The following is a 16,413-nucleotide window of genomic DNA, read 5'->3' on the forward strand; positions in this document are numbered from 1 at the left end:
TGTTATTTCTAACTTCAACTATTAACTTCAACTATCTCTAACTTCGCTATCAATTAACTGCTATCTCTACCCTCCCCATATGGTCTCTGCCTTAAAAGACCACAAATCTGTGTCAAAGACTTGGCCAGGAACGTTTACAGCCTTTAGTTCCCAGAAGTGTTCAGGTGTGACATAGCACTTGTTTTTGTAAGACCAAAATTTAAATCACTGCTTCCAAGCAGAAAAATACTAATTGTTTCAAAATGGACTGTTTCTATCACGCAGTGCCACTGTTGTCAAATTAGTTATTTAGTGTTTGGTCATGCAACATTTGCGGTTTTACTTTTCAAATAGGTGTATTAACAATTGCCATATTCAGAAGAACCAGCCATAAACAAATGAGAAGAATCTAGCAGGCGTCAGCTAACAAGATTCCTGACTTTTCAGGAATCTGCCCCATGCCCGGACCTTTGCCAGACGACATGAGTAGCACAGCCCACACTACTGAGGCACACAGTTTTCTGGAAGCAGCTCTAGTGCAGTTCCAACCCAGAGTGCACTCTTAGATCCGTGATGCACGCTGCCTCTCTAAGAAGGAGCTGCTCACTTCACCCTCATTGCAACCCCAAAGGGCAGGTTCTATCATTTTTTCATGTTACAGGCGAGGAAACAGACTCTGAGAGGCCCCTGGGCTGGGCAGGTTCTAGAGCCCATGTGCCTGACCAGCGTGCTCGGCTCAGTTGTGGCAGTTCAAGGTTTTCTCTTTCACTCCAACAGCTGACGTGGCGTAAGGCTCCTCTCCGACATCAGAGCAGACAGCAGCTGGCCAAGCGGCCATCTCCCACTGGATGCCACGAGAATGAGCTGCAATACAAGAATGCCTTTTAAACACACTATATTTTGCAGAAGGAAAAAAAAAAGTGGAAGATTTGTAGGTTATCACATGAACAAAGTTGTAGGGTAAGGAAAAATGTCAGGCTTTTCTGCCCTCCCGCCATCAGGATAGATGATGGATCCTTGTCCTGAATGCATGCCTGATGGCGGGCACCTGGAGTAGGGTGTGGGCCTAGGTAGATGGGATTCACCTGGACTGAGACTGGGCTTTTAAGGGCGGCGTCACGGGGACGCTAGGAGAAGCCGAAGTAGAAGTCGAGAAGCAGCAGAACAAACGGAAGAGCAGAGAAGCAGAGGGAACACCAGAGAGCCCAGATAGAGTGAGGACTTGCTGGGGGCTGGGAGGCCTGCCAGTCTCCCGGCCCCCCAGCACCTCTGCCTGCCATGTGCCTGGTAAATCTAAATAAAAGACCTGCAAAAACCATTGAGGACCCTGACTCCCCCTTTACCTGGTCTGCTGGATCAGAAAACCTACCCTGTGGTCATTCCTGACCCTACAAAAGTAAACCAACAAGAGCTATTTTTGTTCAAAAACTAAAACAATCCGATAAAGTGAGCCCAGGCTTCTGTGCCTTCGCGGCCTGGTTTAATCTTGAGAAAAGTAGGGGAACGAGAACACGAGGATGAGCAGCGAGACCACAAGGACCACCCCTACTGGGCGGCGGAGCTGCAGAATATTGTATCATCATTAAACGCTGCTGTGTGCTAAGCATGGAAACTTCCAGCAGAAAGTAACGGACAGGGTCCTGGGCTCTGGGAATCAGAGAGGCTGAGCTGGACTCCAGTTTCCAGCTCATTAAGCTTGGGGCCTTGGGTCAGTTACTTTACTTGCCCGAGGCTCAATTAACTCATTAGTAAAATTAGGGTTGAGAGCTTTAACGGGCTGAACACAGACCCCAGCGTGCGCCTGGCACCTCCCGAGCCTCCAGAACTGGAGCTCCCGCCACCAGAGTCCAGCTGCGGCCTGCGACTGCGCCCCAATTAGACCTAATGGCCCTGATCTGATTTCCTTCTCACTCTGAGGAAAGTTCTTGCTTCTTTTTATCCCCAGGCATAAGAACAGACACATCCTAAGAATATTTGCTCAAAGGAAACTGCTGCTTTCCTGGCCATCTGCGATAGGTCCGGGGGTTCACGACCTACGAGGTTTCTTCCGGGCGTGTTCTCCTGCCATTCGCCTCCAGCCCAGGGTAAACTGAGGCAGTCAGCACGGTGTCTCTCGGCTTCTCCTCCCCCCACCCCCCCATTGCCAGTGTAGGGTAAATAAAAGGCATCAGGCTTTTCTGCCCTCCTGCCATTAGGATTGATGATGGAACCCTGTGGCCCTGAACGCATGCCTGATGGCGGGCACCTGGCGCGGGGTGTGGGCACGCGTCGGTGGGTACACGTTGGCTGAGACTGGGCTTATAAGGGCAGCGTCACAGACGCCAGCACAGAGCCAAAAGAACGTGAGCGAAAGAGATGCAGAGGTCACGAGAGAAGGCCGGAGAGCCCAGAAAGAGTGAAGACTCGAGGGGGCTGGGTGGCCTGCCAGCCTCCTGGCCCCCTGGCAGCCCTGCCTGCCATGTACCTGACAAATCCCAACAAAAGCCTGCAAAAGCCACCAAGGGCTCCAGGACTCTCCTTTAACCCGTCTGCTCGGGTCATAGAAAACCTGCCCTGTGTCTCCCTGCCGCTACACCAGGTCCTCAGAGCCCCACCACCTACACCACCCTCCCCCCCAGCCCACCCTCGCTGCATCTTCTTCCTCTGCAGTCTGAGATCCTGGCAATCCCTCTAGTGGTAGGAAATAGTATAGAAAATGGTAACAACAAAAACCCAAAACAGCACTCATAGAAAATACAGGGATGCGGCCGAGGTTTGGCTCAACCCTTAGGTCATCCTCTACCAATTTTAAATCCCAAAGGACCTGTGTTTAAAATAAACGAGCACAGGGGCCTCCCTGGTGGCACAGGGGTTAAAGTCTCAGCACTATTACGCGTGTGAGTTCGATCCCTGGCCAGGGAGCTACCCACATGGCGCAGCAGACCTCTCCTGTCTCCCCGCTGCTCCCCTCAGCAGGGGATTTCAGTAGATCTGCTTGTTCTGCTCCCCACTCTGTCTCTGGTGGGTCCTCTAACCCCCCCCGCACACCTCTGGCCTGTACCCCAGTTCTTCTATGCATAAATAAAAATAAATCTTTTTAAGTGTCCTATGCTTTTTATTTGAAGGTGAAATACTAAGCTCATAAAAAAATAAGTTTTATGAAACCTGTCTTTCACATTGAAAATAAATGTTTAAAAAAATAAATACAAATAAACAAGCACATCTACTAGTTGAGATTTGTTAGATTCGCCACCAAAAGCCTCTGCCTTGGATTTCAGAGGCATTTGAGGGGCAGTGCTGCCCGCAGGAGGCACAGGTGCCCAGAGTGGTGGGTACAGAGCCAGGGAGCATTTTCCTCCCTTTGGAGAGCCCTTCCCTCCCCGCACCCCCACCCCCCCGCCTGCCCCTAAGGGTGCCAGCGTCCGAGCTGTGCAATATCCTGCTCTACTATTTTCTAAGGAGCAGCTCACTGGGTTTTCAGGCGCGGTGCCTCCAAATTCCTTTCAACATACGTCAAAAGAAGTCCAAGCAATATACTTGGGAGTGTCCCCAAACATCTAGAAACACAAGGGAAATATCAAACCAGTTATTTGAAAACGAACTAGCTATTTGTAAGTAACATGTTGTTCAGAAATAACTGTGTGCACACATGTAACGATAACACAGTCTCACTGTTTCAAGTTCCTTTCCTCCAGGGGTGCCTCAGCTCCCCACAGCCCGGCCTCTGCCCTGTGTCACCGCCGCTGACATCTAGAAGAGTCGATGACCCGCAGCTGTGCAGAACAGGAACCTTGCAGGGAGTGAAGAGTGCCGGCCCCAGGGGGATGACCAGGCCCAAACCCCGCCTCTGCCCCTCGCCGCCGGGGCCCGTAGACAGGACCATCAGCCTCCTCATCTCCAGGAGGTGGTGGTGATGCTAACCTGGGGGTGCAGATGCACAGGTTGTGGGGAGCCAGGGCAAGGGGGGATTGAAGGTCCATCCCACCCCTGCTTCTCACCCCACCACTTCCCAGCCATCTCCTTCTGCCCGTCCTCTAAAGCCCCAAAGGAGGTTCAGGGACCCTCTCAGAATCCCCAGGGCTGGGGCAGGGTTGCCTTCTGCCAGGGCTGCTGCGTCTACAGCCCCACGGGAATCTACAGGTCAGGGGCCTGCTGGGGTGTGCTGGCTCAGCCCCCATTCTCATCTCCCTCCGGACGCCCCACTGTGCCCCACTTCACCCCACCACAGAGGAGACCTGCTGAAGAATCAACTTCAAAGACTGTTTACGGTACAGGCCAGGGTGTTAGGAGTCACTCAGAATCTGAGGTTCCCCAGAGGTGGGAGCTGGCGAGAGCCTGGCAGCGGCAGCCCAAGCGCTGGCGCTTTGGCTTATGGCATCCTGCCTCGCTGGGCAGAGCGCTTGGGCTTGGCTTCTACCCCTTGCTTAGTGGCAGGGCCAGCGTTAGGAACGAGATTTGGGGGCCCGCGGTGGGCCGTGGCTGCACGCCAGGCTCTGGGAGAGCAACTGGCTCTTGGTTCAGAGATGGTCTCGCTTTGAAGTTGCGTCTGCAGCCGGTGCCTTTCTGCTTCCAACATGTCGTGAGCTCGAAAACCAAAATGCCCAATGCTAGGAAGATGATCCGAAGGCCCGGTGGGGTCTGCAGCGGGGTCCCGGAGCTCTCCTGAGGATGCAGGGCACAGATTTCAGTCCATGGCTTGGAAACATCTTTCAGCTGCGCGGGCTCCTGAACGGAATGGAATCACTCTCAGCATGGGCTGGAGCGCGCTGGGTCGCGGGGCAGCTGCGGTCAGCTGGGGTTCGCACTGGGGCTTGACCCATGTCCCTTTACCGCAGCCCCCCACCCACGATGCACCCAACTGAAGACTTAAAGTCAAACCACAGGTGGGCCTCCCCGGGGGCACAGCGGTTGAGCGCTGGGTTGCGAAGCTGCCCGCAGCCTCTGCAGCGCCAGTTCGATCCCCGGCCACTGGGTGAGGGTCCCACCTGGCGCACAGACCTCTCCTGCCGCCCGCTGCTCCCCTCAGCAGTGTACTTCGTCAGTCTGCCTGCTCTGCTCCCCACTCTGGCTCTGGTGAATTCTCTCACCCTCCCGCGCTTCTGACTGTACCCGGTGCTTGTGTAAATAAATAAATCTTTAAAAAAACAGTCAATCCACAGGTGCCTGACTCCCCCACGCTGACGGGACAGTGCACAGGACACGGACAGGTGACGCATCTCGCCCCCTCGTGGGGGGAAAGCGCGCAGGAACGGGTAACAGCCACAACCCCCAAACAGCGTTCATAGACAATGCAGGGATGTGGGTGAGGCTTGGCTCAACCCTTAGGTCCTCCTCTACCAGACTTCCCGAGAGGACGGCCAGAGACGGCCAGAGGTGCCGCAGATTCCAAGGCAGGATTTTTAAATCCCAAAGCACCTGTGTTTAAAATAAACAAGCACGTCCACAAGCCAAGAGGCCCTGTGCCTTGGCTTCCAGAGGCATGTGAGGGGCAGGGCTGCCCGCGGGAGGCACAGATGCCCAGAGGTGGTGGGTGCAGTGCCAGGGAGCAGAAACGCCCTGGCCTGAGAGACCCTCAGCAGGAGCTTAAGAGGAGCAGGGGGGAGGGAGGTGCTGCCTGCCTGGCAGCAGGGCTGCCCTTACGAGGGTGGGTTTGTGGACCCCTCTGAGCAGGTCTGATGTGCTGGAGCATCACCCCTCTGCTCCAGGCGTCTGTTCCAGCTCCAGGACAGCCCCGGCATGGCGGGTGTCTGAGGGCACGTGGGAGGCCTACCAGGGACTCGTAGCTGTAAGGTCAGGGTCTGTTCTGTACTGGGAACTTGGATCCTGCACATTCCTTCAGTCTGAAGTTCAAAGCAGCCAGCAGCCACAGCACAGCTGGAGAAAGGTCATGTCCTTTACGCCTGACATTCCAGAGTTCTCCTGTCTGGGGCCAGGGGCCATGACGCCCTCGAGACACGAACCGGGCCTGTTTTCCAAACGCGCCTCCATAGTCACAGCTTTGGCCTTCGCTTCCTCCTTCCCACCGCTCTGCTCTCCCGAGAACACCCGAGATCTGCAGCCCTTAGGTGCCGAGTCACAACCCCGCGAGTTCCTCCTCTCTCGGGGCTGTGTCCTGGGCTGTGTGCCCCGCGCCGTCTCGCGGTAAATCCTGCCAAGAAAGCGGTGGGAGCGGGCGACGCCCCGGCCCTCTTACCCCTGCCAAGGGCTCAACCGAGTGACTCTCCCCAGGCTTGGCCCCAGCGTGGCAGAGGCCACTCACGGTGAGTCCACCCAGGTCGGCAGAGGCACAAGCCGAGGGCCAGCCCCCAGCTTCCCTGCACCCCAACAAGCTCATGCTCGTCAGAAGGAAAGAGAAGGGGGAGAGAGGAGGGCGGAGACTCAAGGCCCCAGGAGTGTCCGAGGGCCGCTAGCCAGCTTCCCTCCCGCCCGGCCTCTTCCACGGCCCAGCTCTCCGTGGAGGTGTCCTGGTGACCCGGCACCCCACACAGGGGATGGGGAGACCGGGGGGACAGGGAGATGTGGGTGTGCACAACTCCCTCCTCTGACAACATAGGCGTGCAGGGGGTGTGAGGAGACACACACACACACACACACCGCCTTTCCAAAGACCAGAGACACCCTTTTATCAAAGGCATTTTATTTTAATAAACAAAATACTACTTTTTAAAAGCGTACAAAAATTCACATCATTTTAAGTTAAAGCTCTAGTGGGAGTTTCTCCCCTGACACATCATCCAGTTATTAAGTTTTTCTTTCTTCTCAGCTCTTTCTTCATGGAGTCCAGGCAAGCTCTCATTTAAAATGCAAAATCTAGAAAGAAGTCCAAAGGGATAAGTGTGAAAAAACCAATAAAATAATGTTTCACTTGCTCAGCATTCATCCTTAGGCTCAGCTGCTCAGATTTAATAAACTAGAGGCTCTGAAGTTTATCTGCTAGAGAACGCGCTGTTAGCATCACAATCTCCTCAATTTAAAGTCCCTTGGAGGGCCTCCCTGTGGCGTTAAGTCTCAGCACGGTGCGGCTGTCCACAGCCTCTGCAGCACGAGTTCCATCCCCAGCCAGGGAGCTGCCCACATCCCTGCTGCTCCCCTCAGCAGTGTATTTCAGTCAGTCTGCCTGCTCTGCTCCCCACTCTGTCTCTGGGAATCCTCTCACTCCCGCACCTCTGGCCCGCACCCCAGCTCTTGTATGCATAAATAAATCTTCAAAAAAATAAAATAAAACCCCTTGGCTGTTTGGGATAAGCAGCCAGGCAGGAGGGAGCAGTCCCAGTGAGGGTTGACTCTAGGGGTCGATAATCACCTCTTGGTGCCCTGACATCCCCCCAAGCTTGGCACTTCCCGCCCACTGGTCTGGCAGCTGGGCTGTGCCGGCTGTGACGATGGGTGTGACTCGTGCCTGCTGAGGTCGAGGGGAAGTGCCCTCTGGGCCAGAGGACCAACAAGCAAGGGCTGCAGGGGCACGAGAGTCCATGGGATCAAGGAAGGGCCCCCGGGGCGGGCAGGGGAGGCAGACCGCGGCAGGTGCACAGAGCCCAAATATCTCTGGAAGTCAGCGGGGCTTCCTGGATTTTCTGTTTTGCCTTTCTCATTTTTGAAGTGCTCCATCCTGTGACCTGGACAGGGACTCTACTGACCCGCCAGGCCGCTGCCAAGGGCTGACGAAGGCTGCCCCCCTCCCTCAGCCCCGCGCCCGCTGCCCCTGGGTAGCTGGGTGTGTTAATCTCAGATACAGGGGGGGCTTCAAGGCCCATGACCCCACCTCCTCCTTTCACAGAAAACTGTGTTTGCAGCATGTGTGCTTCTCCAGGGAGAAGGTCCCTGCTTCCAGGGTTCTCCACAGAGCCCCGGACCCAATGCCTGTCAGGGAGCATGGCTGTGGGTGAGGGAGGATCATGCGTCCCGACTCTGAGCAGCGGGTGGGGGCTGCACACCTGCCTTCAATGCAGGGGGACCCTGAGGCCCCGCAGCCTCAGCCCGGGGATGCAGACCTCACATCGGGCCAGGCTGCCCCACCCCCTTCCCTACTTACCCATTCATTTCACATCTGCAACGTCCGGCACCCCGATGCCCTTCAGCTGTCTTTCTTCTCTGACTGCTTCTTCTTTTCAGCTTCCAGCTTTTGCTGCTTTGCTTCCAATCTCTTCCTTTGGTAGATTTTGACTCCGGCAAAGGCCAGGCAGAGAATCAGTGTTTTTGCAGCCAAGATGTAGAGCAGCAGGGGCACGTGCTCAAGAACCTGCAGGCAGAGAGCAAGCATTCTAGAGGCACAGGCCCGTCCAAGCGTGCCTTCATGCACAAGGCTCCCGGGCGCCTGGCACGGCACTGGGCTCAGCGCGGGCACGCAGGGGCCGGGACAGCAAAGCCCCTGAGCCGGCTCTGCCCATCATGGCTCGCAGGGAGGGCCACGGTGGATGAGGAATGCGGTGACGCTGGCCTTTCACGACTTGACCAGGTCACTGGCCCTTGCCGACCCCCAGCCGCCTGCTCCTGAGGCAGCAGCGTGGCCATGAAAGCAGCGGAGCCCGGCGGTGGGGTGGCAGCTCTGTGCTGCTGAGCGACTGTGTGACCCAGTCACTTGACTTTCCTGAGCTTCTGCCTCTTCCCCGCGGATTCGCCAGCTCTAGCACGCTACCATCTCCTCTTGCTTCTGGCCACCCATGAGCACTGGCACATGAAGGTAAAACAGATGTAAAAATAAAATACAGTGACACTCTAAAGATGACAACTTAGCTGCTATTCACTGTTCCTCTGAGTCATTTCCCGCTGGTGGGAAGTTCTAACCCACCGGCTACAACGAAGTCTGGGTTTTGAGTTACTTAGTCTTTGCCCCAGAAGGTGTTACTATGAAACCCCACACACGGCCAACACTACACTAGTTTTTCATGATGACACGATTAGTATGACCTGAATAATTATGAGCTTTTTGTGTCATTTAAAAAATCCCTTCCCTAGAAAAGTGCCTCTGATTCCCACAGGCTGCGCGCACCAGCATTACCTGCACATGCCGCGGGGGGGGGGGGGGGCGCCTGCTCGGCCCTCGCCAGCCTCACTGGCACCAGCAACGATGACCCGGCTACTGACCTTCCCGGAGGCAAGGGCCATCGCTACCTGTGAAGCGACTGGACATTTCTTATGGATGCCCGAGGAGGGTCGGGATGCGGCACAGCAGGAGTACAAGAGACAGCAAAGGAAGGAACACGGCGGCGAGCCTGCTGTAATTCAGTAAAGCAGCAGCAACACGGGCCCGGGGCAACGAGAGAAGAGTTCGAATCAGGGCAGACACGAGCAGCACAGAGCGCCGGCTTGATGCCCAGGTTGCTGGTCCCCGGAACTAGGGTAACCTTCCCAACCACCTGCGTCTCCCTAAGAATCCCGAATTCACCGATCTCCCTGAAGGGTCACGTGTTAGAGAGGAGGGCTGACTGCGGTTATAAATCCGCTATGAAAAAAAAGTGTTGACTGTCATTTTATTTCCCCCCTCAGAGGCCAGCCTGAGCAGTGTGCTGCTGCCAGCCTGTGCTCGCGTTCACTGGGGATCTGCGGGGAGCTGGTTCACGCCAGGAAAAGCTGCTCTTCCAGCCTCCGACTCTCTGGGGATGGGCCTCTGGAGACCCACCAGGACAGAGTCACCGATCCCGGAGGCCTAAACCCGAGGCTGGACTTTGGCAGCCATGGGAATGTCTGTCTAAACCAGCTAGAAACCCCTGAAATGGAAGGACAACAGCAGTGGGCACGGTGAGTGGGATTGATAGTAACTTTCTTTTCAAAGGCAGAAGAGTAGCAAGAGGCAAGAGTTTCAGGCCTGAGAGCAGGCAGAGCAGCAGCAAGGCCCAGGGCACTCCGGGTACTAAAAGGGGAAGAGCTTCAGGGCCTGTGCCCGCCCCTCCAGGGTACTAAGCCTCAGTGCTGCTGACTTCTGACATACCCCTAATTAACTCTCCAAACACAAGAACTCTCGAGGAGATAAATGGACAAAAACATGGATTTCTTTGTAAGATCTTAATCCACTTAAAAATATCAAAATATTCAAGAGTTGGGGAAATTTTAGGGCCTCCCCAGTGGCACAGCGGGTTGAGCACAGCGCTGTGAAGCTCTCCTCAGCCTCTGCAGCGCTGGTTCGATTCCTGGCCGGCCAGGGAGATTCCCACATGGCGCAGCAGACCTCTCCTAATCTCACCCGCTGCTCCCCTCAGCAGTGTATTTTGTCAGTCTGCCTGTTCTGCTCCCTGCTCTGTCTCTGGTGAATCCTCTCACCCTCCCACACCTCTGACCTATACCCCAGTTCTTGTATAAATAAATAAATCTTAAAAAAAAAGTTGGGGAAATTTTAAAGATGTGGCTTTTGCGAGGAAAGTGAGGCTGATCTGAAGTTGGGCACACAGCCTCCCAAGAGCCCTGACTCCTCGTGTGCAGTGAGTGGGTCCAGCCACACGCTGGAAGCTAAAATAAAGATCAGACATGATTAGGATTTCTGCTTAATCTAGTTCTTCTTTTGGATCAACCTATCTGTACAGAACTCTCACTGTGAAATTTTATGATGAAAAAGCAAAAATTCAAGTTGAAATAAATTTGAGAACCATTCTCACCTTCCAGTTCATGCTGGCCTATGTGACTTCACTTCTGATCTCTGGGGGGCTCTGGGGGCGAGCACATGAGCAGGGAGCCGAGGTCAGGTCTCCTGTCCTGGGGGAGCGGGGAGAAGACAGACACCTCAGGAAGACTGTGATGGAAAGAAGGGGGCACAGGTGGGCGCAGAGGGCAGGTTCCGCAGAAGAGCATGGACGTCCCCGCAGGTGAGGGAGCGCCTGGAGGAAAGCAGGCGGCCTGGTGAGGGCTGAGGCGGGCATGGCCCCCGTTGGATTTGTTACAAGCCCAGGCCACGCCAAGGAGACTGGTGGTTTTCTCCTGAGTCCGCGTGCAGTGTAATCGGCTAGGCTGAACGACATTTCCAGAATTCCGTCCCCTTGGGACTCAAGCTAGAAGGGCGGTGCACACATACAAGCCACTTTAATGAATTTGCTTTCCTTTTCTTATCAAATAGGTCTTGTTTAAAAAAATTTTCCACTCTTAAGCAATAATATTTTAATCTATTTAATGCTGTTTTCAAAGACCCACATAATTTGCTCGGGCGAGCTACACAAGAACACGGAAGAGGGGGAGCACGGCCTCTGCACGGAGAACAGGGGATCCCGGGGCAGAGACACAAATGAACGGAGAACCAGTTCTCCTTTTAGGTGGTCCCCGCGGAACAGCACGTGTGTGGGGTGCCCGGCCATTCCTCTCCGCGAGGACACAGCGCGGAAGCCCCGCCTGCTCTTCTCCCCACGCCACTCCTGCCCTGAGCAAGGGTGGTGTGCGGGCCAATGTCTTTCTGTTTCTTTGCTCCTCTGAGTCTTAATTAAGCTCATTTTGGTGTTAAAAACATATCAGGTGAGAAGGCAGCAGATGAGATGAAAATAAAATCTCCCTAAGAAAGCAATTCATAGCTAGAGTTCCCTTGAAGATGGAGGGAGAGCCGGGGAAGGAGAGGCAGAAGGGCCAGGCAGGGCCCAGGCAGGGCAAGGGACGCACTGGGAGGCTCCTGTGTCACTATTTATAGGGCATGACACGTACTGAGAGCTGCGAGACATGCACTCTGGATGAAGGACCTACTCGCTCTGAGGAGTTGCCTCTCAGGGCCTCAGCCCCCTTGTTAGGGAAAAAAGGGGGTGTCAACTCAGTGGACTCTAGCTTCCCTACTTTTGTAAATTCAGAGGCTCACTGGGTACTACCCAGACTACAGCAGACAAACCCTAACACTCCTCCCACCCATAATACTCAGACCTACAGCTTGCGCCCTGCCACTATGGTGCCCACCATGCTAAAGGGCATTAGATGCCTCAACTCAGTCCCACGCCAGCCTCTGAGGGGCAATTTCCTGTCCCCTTTTACAGATAAGGAAACAAAGTCTTCGGGGAACATCCAGGATCACACAGAGGGGACCAGGTTGGGTGGGGCCCATCCACCTGCCCCTCATCCCATCCGGCGCAGGGAGAGCTCTGCATTCAAGTCACAGGGCGATTTCCTTTCAATGTACTTAAATCAGAATTAAAAGCAGCGGGGAATGTCGCAGGCCACTAGGAGAGGGACAATGACATGAGCTTCAGGGAAAATATTTTATGAAGGGCCTCCCCAGTGGCACAGTGGGTTGAGTGCAGCACCGTGAAGCTGTCCGCAGCCTCTGCAGTGCCGGTTCGATCCCCGCTGCCCTCGGAGCAGCCCACATGGCGCGGCAGACCTCTCCTGTCTCCCCGCTGGCTGCTCCCCTCAGCAGTGCTTTTGGTCCGTCTGCCTGTTCTGCTCCCAGCTCTGTCTCTGGTGAATCCTCTCACCCTGGCCTGTACCCCAGCTCTTGTATAAATAAAACAAATCTTAAAAATATATATATTTTATGAAAACTCTCACTTGCACATGCACCTAAACACGAAGTCCACACCTCATCTATTCAAGGTGACAGTATCTTGAGAACACACTGGCAGTGGCGCAGTGTGATTTCCCTACGACTTTCTCAAAGTCACAGATAGGCTCATGTGAGGAATTTAAACCAGAGGATGGTCTAAACAAGCTTGGGAATCAGTATGTTACCTACCTGGAACCTTCAGGTAACAAATCCATCTGCAAGGAGCAGCAGAATCTGACCTGCACCTGGAAAATATGTTCCCAACCTGTTGCTAGACTTTTCCACCTGTTGCTAGAATTTTCACTGAGGGATGAGCCATGATGCAGATTTCACTTTTACAGTACTTTGTAGGCACATAGAATAGGCAAGTTTGGCTGATCCCCACAAATTGGTTGAGGCCAAATTACGTATCCAGTGAGTTGAGGTAGGTCACGTACTGATTCCCAAGATCAAGGACAACCAACAGGTCCAAATAACTTATAAAAGGAAAAAAGTGGTCTGGCCCTCCAGCAAACACGTACTAAATTCCAGTGGGGTGACCTTGAAAACTCTGGGCCTCCCTAAGTCTCAGCTCTCTTATCTGTAAGTTCTCCTTCAGGGCTGCGCTGTAAACACTGAGCACGTGCCCAGCGTGCAGAAGCACCAGGTCAGCGTCCACTGTTATTGTTAGGATGAATCTCTCTCCCTCCACCAATGGCCATGCTGAAGGACATGAACAAGCAGCATCGGGGCAGAAGGCAATCACGGCGAGACAGTGGGGCAGGGTGTGCAGAACAAAGCCGAGGACCAGGAGGACTGGAGATCCAGACTCTGTTTTTGGTGACACCAATGGTGAGACATGTGACTTGGGACAAGGCATGGACCTCTCTGAACCGAGCTGTTGTTGTTTTTAAAAGCAGAATCCCAGGAACAGCTCCCAACCCTGGAATTCCTAAGTCACCATTTCTCTCTGACATCATGGAAGCCAACTGTAAAAACAGACTGGCAGTGGCCTTGACTTCATACCCAGAAGTCAAGGTGCATGTACCCACATATGTGCATGTGCAAGTGAGAGTTTTCATCATACTCAGATGATGAAAGTCAAGCTCATATTAAAGTTAAGTTGTCGGTAGCACAGAATGGGTGTGTGAGGTGGGAGACGTGAGGGCGGAAGGATTCAGCTCACTGCCACCCCACCGCCAATCTGGCACTTCTCTGCATCTCCCTTAAATTACATGCCCCAAGTCAGCCTTTTCTGTAGCACCCTGCAGGCCCTGGGCAAATGAGAACAACTGCAAAGGCTAAAAATATCAGTAGGTTAGTTGCTCTGCCGGTATTAGAAGGCAGCTGGCAGCTGAGGGCTGAGTTCAAGCCAGCAAGATGGAGCCACTTGTGAGAGGCATAAATCCATGAAGTACAAGAAATTTTAAACTTCCCCAGGAATTACCCACAGTCTTTGTGGAAAACTCAAAAATAACAATGGACTGGAGAGAAACAGTTCTATTTTGCTTACTATAAATACATCCTGATTTTTCCTTTGCCAGATTTCTCCAAGAAAACAGAAAAGCCTCATGCACCAGTCTTTGGGTTTGGCATTTAAAACAACACGGACAAGGTGTTGTCCACAATCTATGCTTTCTTCTCAACACACCTCATAAACTCAAGGTTTTGCCTGTCTCTTGGTGTCTAACTCCCTTAAGCTCCGTCCAGCCACTTTGCAGTCTGACCTTTGCAAAGCTGACCTCATTCCCAGTCTCAGTCCCTTTCACCCCTACCCTTCACCCACTCACTTGAAGTGATGTGTCTGGGAAAGGGGTTTGCAGGTGAGTCTCGGGACATCACTGGGCCCGTGAGCCCCAATCCCGGTGAGTGGGAGTCCCAGCGCCAGAGGGGCCAGGGTCAGCAGGACAGCCTCGGCACCATCTCTGCAGCCCAGACTCCACTTCTCAGCCGCTTCCGGGATCCGCCAAACAGCAATGGTGGGGTGCAGGGCCTGCGCTCTCAGCGGCTGGAACCCCAAGCCTTGGTAGGGTGCCCGGGCGCATTGTGTACCCCTCAGCGAGTCGCTAGGCGGCTCTGGCCCTCAAGCCCTGCGCAATCCGCGGTCGGACCCCGCGCGCACCCCCGATCCGCACTCGGGGAGCAACGCCAAGGGGGTTCAGACCCCAGGATGGGTGACAGCCCAGGGCGCCCATGGCTTCCGCCACCCTCCACCAACATCCGCTCACCCGCAAGGCCCTCGGAGACCCCTCATTCCAGCCGGCACCACCCCTCGGGCCCGCCCCACAGCTTGCGGCCCCCGGCGCCAGGTGCGCAGGTTTCGGGGCGCTCAGCGGACGGGCGCGGGGTGGGGGGGCCTCCCCAGGGAGCCTGCGGGGCGCGGCCGGGGATGGGCTATCGGGATCCCGGAGAACGCGACCGCCTGACCGGCCGCCAGACCCCTCGGCCCCCCAAAGCTGTCAGGTTTCCGACCAGGCCCCGCTGACCCGAATGTCACCCACTTACAGCTCCAGGCCGCGGAGACTCCAGCGCGCCCGCGGCCCCCAAACCACGACTCCCACAATGCCGCGAGGAAACTACAAGTCCCGAAAGGCACCGCTCTGCGCGCCTGCGCGGTGTGTCCGGCGCCTGGGCCGCGCCCCGGTCAGCGCGCAGGCGTAGAGGGGCTGCGACGTGGGGTCGCTTGTCCGGGTTAAGGCGCATCTTGGGCAGGGGCTGGACACTGAAGACCTGGTCTCAGGTCCTGTTCTCGTTCTGAATTGTCCGAGCTGGAGGAGGACGGTCCGGGGCCGCTCAGCCCTCAGCCGTCCCGCATTCCTGGGGTGCTGCTCGCTGCTGGCTGCCAAGTGCAGGGTTCATGGTCTCTGACAAAATGCGCGCATCCTCCCTTAGGATAACTAGGGAGGAGGCCCCGGTTCTGGGTGCCCACAGTCCTTCATTCAGCAAATTGTGCAGACTTCGAGAGCGCCCAGACACTGCCCCACGGGAGGGCACCCCGACAGCACTCCACCAGAGGTCCTGGGGCTGGAAACTCAGCTCAGAGCAGACAGGCCCCAAAAATGTGTGTGTGCAGATTCCCCACCAGACCCTGCAGTGTCCTGCCCGATCCCCTGCCCCGCCCTAGCCCCTGCTGTCAGGGCCCTGACACTTGAGGGCCTGCTGGATGAAATGGTTCTGCCTTGGCTGAGTACCTGGGGACTTGGGAGAGCAGAAAAGGGCCAGGCAGGTGGCAGGAAGCGCCAGCAGCCATACAAGACTGTCTTGCCCCTGACTTTCTACCCTCAGCTGCTCTGAGAGTTGATCGTGACCCAAGGGAGGCCGCCCTCCTGTTCCGCTCCATTGCACGCCAGCTCTGCCCACGTCCTGTTCTCTGTTATGACCTGTCACTTGATGGCATCGTGCTGGTTATGAGCCGGCTCTCTCTCCATCCTGTGAGTTCTTCCACTCTGAGAGTCTGATTTCTCCCTAGACTCCTGGAGTCTCACCAGTGACCTCTGACACATGTGCAATATTGCCAGATTGAATTAATGAATGCAGGCATCCCCTGTGCAGGCCAGTATCGTCCTCTATTAATGAAATGGTCTGACAGGAATAAGATGCCTTCCAGGCGCCTTCCTGTCCCAATATTCTGTATCATCAACTCCCAGTGCAAATGTTAAGCATTTTCAACACACACCTGCAATTCAGATGCTTTCTGTATCGTTAGTCTCTTCAAACATAAATGAAAATAAGTAATTGTAAATAAAGGAAAATCAAATCAAGTGGAAAGAATAAATTGTTTCTAAAACAATGTTATAACTTTTCAATATTTCTTTCTATAATAAGAACAGTGAAGGTTAGTTTTCTAGGAAACTTTTTCAATGTTTGTTTGAAAATATGTCTTCGTTGCACCCGTGTTCTTAATGATTCTTCAGGATCTTAAAGATTCTGTTTCTCCTCTGTGGACCATTGGCCCTTATGAAATGCTTGTTGTGTCTTCAGCTATCCAAATATGTTAAATGCCTGGGGAAAAATACACATAAAGTAACCCCACA

General features: G+C 54.5%; 1 protein-coding gene across 1 annotated transcript; it reads right to left on the bottom strand.

Annotated features, from left to right (window-relative positions):
* Nucleotides 1-6,574: 6,574 nt before the first annotated feature.
* SMIM11 (small integral membrane protein 11) lies at nucleotides 6,575-14,956 on the bottom strand. The gene is made up of 4 exons (XM_037524988.2): nucleotides 14,885-14,956; nucleotides 10,548-10,644; nucleotides 7,991-8,197; nucleotides 6,575-6,768 (listed from the first exon to the last, which is right to left on the bottom strand). Exons 2-3 carry the CDS (start codon nucleotides 10,557-10,559, stop codon nucleotides 8,033-8,035), a joined length of 177 nt encoding a protein of 58 aa, XP_037380885.1. The 5' UTR covers nucleotides 10,560-10,644; nucleotides 14,885-14,956; the 3' UTR covers nucleotides 6,575-6,768; nucleotides 7,991-8,032.
* Nucleotides 14,957-16,413: the final 1,457 nt, after the last annotated feature.

This window comes from Talpa occidentalis, unplaced genomic scaffold (assembly GCF_014898055.3).
Source record: "Talpa occidentalis isolate TD23 unplaced genomic scaffold, MPIMG_talOcc4v2.1 talOcc4.4, whole genome shotgun sequence".
In the NCBI taxonomy this organism is placed as follows: Eukaryota; Metazoa; Chordata; class Mammalia; order Eulipotyphla; family Talpidae; genus Talpa; species Talpa occidentalis.